The 5,237-nt window shown below is 40.7% G+C and overlaps 1 protein-coding gene across 1 annotated transcript; it reads left to right on the top strand.

Annotated features, from left to right (window-relative positions):
* The first annotated feature begins 3,203 nt into the window (after positions 1–3,203).
* Positions 3,204–3,654, top strand: RPL41 (ribosomal protein L41). Its single transcript, XM_078005119.1, has one exon. The coding sequence runs from the start codon at positions 3,244–3,246 to the stop codon at positions 3,319–3,321; it is 78 nt and encodes a 25-aa protein (XP_077861245.1). The 5' UTR covers positions 3,204–3,243; the 3' UTR covers positions 3,322–3,654.
* Positions 3,655–5,237: the final 1,583 nt, after the last annotated feature.

The raw sequence follows: 5,237 nt of genomic DNA, 5'->3' as shown, positions 1-5,237 counted from the left end.
CGCACGTGCGCAGAAATTAACCTTTAAGCTAGTATTTTAAATTACTAACTTGGATTTTGGGAGCTCAAAACGCATTTTGATATAGAAATAATGTTGCAAATGGTGATTAGACTCATAGACTAGTTTACAAATGAGTAACAAAACCATGACTGCACAAAAGTGTTTAATTACTATTGCATAATTGTTGGCTATTCTGTTTTTCTTTATTTTCTTGGATTAGGTGTTCAAGTTGGTAGGAGAAAGAAGGTGAAGAACTGCAATTTATGAGTCCAGATATTAGTCAGGAACTATTTGGTTGCAAGGAACAAAAACTCATTTAAATTTGTTTAAATAAAAAAAGAGGAACAGAGGGACTGAGGCCTGGGACAGAAAAGCTGTCAGGAGTTAATATTTTATGCCCCAGCTCAGATGATTCATTTCTCACCTTTGCTTTGTGAGGTTGCTTCTTTCTTCTCTCTCTGAGGATAATTTTCTCTGACTCTCCACACTCAGGGCAGAAAATGCCCTGTTTATATCATGTCTCCGTTCACATATATTTCAAACGAAAATCTCAGAGTAGGTTTGCAGATATTCTTTGGAAATATCTGGTTCACTAGAAACTTGCATCTCTTTTCTGCTGCTGCAGCAGGAAGGAGCTCTCCAAACTCTGAGAGCAGATGCCTGAGTCTCCACTACCCTGGGTCTCAGACCCATCTCACCACCGTCACCAGCGTCTCCCCAGAGCCCTTGTCCCACATTTGCGACCAGCTCCTTCCTCCGTTCTTAGTTCTTCTTCTGCTGCTGCCACTTCTTTTTCTCTGACTCATCAACTGGCAAGACTTTGGAAGAGTTTTTGGCCAAAAGAGCTTGGAACAAGAGATTTCAGCATGGAGGGCTCTGGCAGCACCCACAGATCTCCGGGAGGGGTCCCTGAAGGATAACACTCCAGATGCAGTAGTCTGAGGGCAGACTTAGAAATAGCCTTTTCTCAGTTTTATTTCAGGCTCTTCCACCAGAAATGGGATCTTGGACAAGTCACCTCTTTCCTTTAGACCTCAGTTTAAAAGTCAGAAGATCTCAGTAGATGATCCTTAAAGCATACAGTTCCTTGACTGAGGCTTGGCTATTCCCCCATTTATTGTAACTTGAGGTCCATATAACTATATTTGATGCTTATGCTACACTTAATCTCATACAGGTTAAGCATCCAGAACTTCTTGAGTGCTGAAATGGCACCACAATTGGAAAATTCCACACACGAGTGCGTAACACAAATTTTGTCTCATGCACAAAATTATTTTAAATATTTTATAAAATTACCTTCAGGTTGTGTGTATAGGGTGTATATGAAACATAAATATCATGTTTGAACTTGGATCCCCTCCACAAGATATCTCATTATGTATATGCAAATATTCCAACATCTAAAAAAATCAGGAATCTGAAACGCTTCTGGTCCCAAACATTTCAGATAAGGGATACTCATCCTGTATTACAAATAACCTTATCTGCATACTTGTGAATATGCTTATTTTTAGTTCTTCAAAAATTGCAATCAATCCAAAAGGTTGTGTTGTTACGAGCTCTTCACTGCTACTAGTGATCATTTATTCATTTGTTCTTCCAACCACTACTTAGTGAGCCCCTCTGCCTAGGCAGGAAGAAAAGTATAAGACATGGAAGGCCCTCAAAGGAAGCTGAACTGAGTTGGGGAGAGAAAATTGATTACCATGAAACAATCACATGGAATACTATGAGCGTCTAAGAGGGCTAACTGTTAATGGCAGGAGAACAGGGAAGAAATGTCAGTGACGATGTTTGTCAAGTTCCTAAGTGTGGCTGAGACGGCTGAGGGTCCTTACCACAGCAGCTTCACTCGTCTTCTGGAGAATTCATGTCACAAAGATACATAGTAAAGATGTGCATTTGGGAACTTGCAGGGGGGAGGATTGATGGTTGGTTGGCTCCCATCCTCCAGTTGTGACTTTCTTGCTCAAAATGGGGAGGGATTTGGCTAAGAGAATAAGGGTGTCAGACAGCTGCCATTCATTATGCCAAAGCATAGCTATAACAGGGACAAATTCACCTAAGTTCTAGGCCACTGGCCAGCTTTGCAGAGTCTTTCCTGTCATTTTATTAACACCCAGCACCAGCATCATCATTCAACCCAGTGACAGTAATGCGTGTTTTACATGACTGAATGTTTGGTCCCCACCTGTCATGCTGTGGTGTGGCTGTATTCTATATGAATAGTGCAAAAGGATGGATGGGGTGAGACGGGGGCCGGGGTAAATAGGAAAATGTGAAGTAAAGCCACCACAGGAGTCCCACAGGCAAGAAAATATGCTGAACTCCAAGCAAATCACAAGAGGAATGATCTGTCAGGCTCTGCATGTCTTTCCAAACATCTTCATGTCCTTGTCTTCTATTCCCATCTTGCCATCTGGACTCATTCACAATGTGGTTCCCAGCTGGCCTCCCCAAAGCAATGCCCTCTATTCTTCAATTCTATTTGCAAAATTTTGTTAGATTATCTTCTCCTAACTGATTCCACTACATCATTCTCCTCTCAGAAACCTGTTTTAGTCTATATCAAATGCCTGGGCCTCGCATTTGAAGATTCACAGTCTCCATTCCAGTCAAACTGGTCTCACTCCCTCATATGGCATGCTCATTCCTGCCTCTCTACCATACTCCTCTGCTCGAATACTTGACTTCCTCCCCATTGTTAGCTTCAATCTTTTAGTCCTTCAAGGTCGTTCAAGTTCCATTCTCTTCATGAAAATTGACTGTGACCATTCTGGCCTTTCTCAATGGATGGACCCTTTGCTGAAGGCCTACAATGCTGGGTTCAACAATATTGCAAGTAATGATATATTTTAATACATTTTAATCTTATCTCCCTAGTTAGACTGTCAACACCTGGCACTGTACCTGTCACAGAGGCTTTATAGGTTTTTAATAAATAAAATACTGAATGATTGTACTGGCTATCGTTTCCACATTCTTTATCTCTCAAATAACAAGTCACGCAAGCTGATGTCAATATTTTATCCAAAAGCATTTATTAAATAGTTTCCAGTTGTAGCACATGAAGGAGTCCCGCCATGATAATAACGCCACAATAATAATAATAATGATAATAATAATAATAATGCAGGAAACTTCATACCTTAACAGAGCAGGACACATGACTAAGAATACAGTATCAAAACATAAACAGTCTCTCGGCCTTAGCGCCATTTTTCTGGAAACCTCTGCGCCATGAGAGCCAAGTGGAGGAAGAAGCGAATGCGCAGGCTGAAGAGCAAAAGAAGAAAGATGAGGCAGAAGTCCAAGTAAACCGCTAGCTTGTTGCATCGTGGAGGCCACAGGAGCAGAAACATGGAATGCCAGGCGCTGGGGATGCTGGTACAAGTTGTGGGACTGCATGCTACTGTCTAGAGCTTGTCTCAATGGATCTAGAACTTCATCGCCCTCTGATTGCCGATCACCTCTGACACCCACCTTGCTCATAAACAACACTGCCCATGTTGGTCCTCTGCCCTGGACTTGTGACATTCTGGACTATTTCTGTGTTTATTTGTGGCCGAGTGTAACAACCCTAAAATAAATCACCTCTTCCGCTCTTTTAGCTGAAGAAAAAAAAAAAAAAAAAAAATATATATATATATATATAAACAGTCAGTTGAAAATTCTGAATAGGTAAAAGGTTGTCATGTGCAGTTGTCATGCGCACATGACAAGGCAAAGGCTCATGTAAGGAAATGTGATTTAGGATGGCAGAGAAAGAACAAAATGTGTGATTGGATCAATAATGAAGATGAGCATGGAGAAAGTTGTCCATATTCCAGCACAGATAAGAGAAGAGATAAGGCCAACAATAGGGAAAATGGCACAAAATGAATGTATAATCTGGTACCTGTTTAAGTCTGTCCCCAAATACGAGTATGTGCCTGTCAGAGGTTGAATAAGAAGGTGAGGGTTTGTTAATTTGTTGACTATAACTCCAGTTATCCGAATATACACTATCTATTAATTGATTCCAGGTGTTATGTGTGGGTTCCACTGGTGATTCATTTGTTCATTTACTGTTTATTATGAACTTACTGTTTGTTAGACTACCTGCCAGCTGATGTTAAAGTATATAAGATACTGGGCCAGCCCTTCAGGTGAAAACAAGACTGATGAAAAGAAAAAAGGATGATAATACAAGAAAAGTATGCAAGGTCCCTGTGGATGGAAAAAAAAGTAACCCTTCAAGTGCCCAGATAAAGAACAGCCAATAATGAAGGCACTTACTGCTGTGGAAATTGTTCTGAACTAAGACTTGTGAAAGTCTGCTTTTAGAGTATTAAATTTTATATGAGTTTAAGGTATGTATATTTAAATTTTACTGTTTCTGATTATATAGGTACTAATACTTAAATAGCATTTACTGTGTGCTAGGATACACTCAAAATACTCAACATATGTTAACTCATTTAACCCTCACAACCAGCCATATGAGGTAGATCCATCTGCTCCATTTTACAGTTGAGGAAACTGAGGCGAAGAGAAATTAAGACACTTGCCCAGGGCCTCAGAGCTTGTCAGTGGTAGATCCAGTGTTCAAACCAGAGCTCAATTCTCAGCCAGAATTCTTGTGCATCATCAGTAAACATGTGCACAAGTACATTGAATAATATATCGACTTCCCAAACAGTAAATCTAAGGTGCATTTTACAATCAAGCTTCCTTAAAATCAAAGAACTCTATGGCATCCCTCTACCTGATATATTGCAATGAATTAGGGGTGGGAATCCAATTTGACTTAGCAAATATTTATTTAGTTGTGGAGGCTTAGAGATAAATAAGATCCAGTCAAGCTCCTTAAGGAGGTCAATATGTAGTGACAAACACAAATAAGTAAACAGGTCATTACAGTACACTGTGGTGAGTGCTATAGCACTGTTTCTATTGTGTCAACAGACCTCGTGGGCTGCCAAAGACAAAGGGATTATTTCTGCCTGGCAGGTTTAAAGATGCTAACAGAGGTGGGAACAACTAGGCTGAGCCTCCACAGTGGACAGGCTTCACTCAGGCCAGGGGAGGGTCCTAGATGAGAGGGAGGGCTTTGCAGGGGATGGCTATACAGGGAGTTAATAAAGGGTGATAATGAAATGACACCACAATGGTACCTAAATTCTGCCTTGGCCTCTCCAGTCCTTTCCCTCTAAGGTCCATAAAGGGTATACACACACAGACACAGACACATA

Source organism: Macaca mulatta, chromosome 6, assembly GCF_049350105.2.
Source record: "Macaca mulatta isolate MMU2019108-1 chromosome 6, T2T-MMU8v2.0, whole genome shotgun sequence".
NCBI lineage: Eukaryota > Metazoa > Chordata > Mammalia > Primates > Cercopithecidae > Macaca > Macaca mulatta.
Note: the sequence above shows the minus strand (reverse complement) of the source record. Positions and strands in the feature narration are given on the sequence as shown.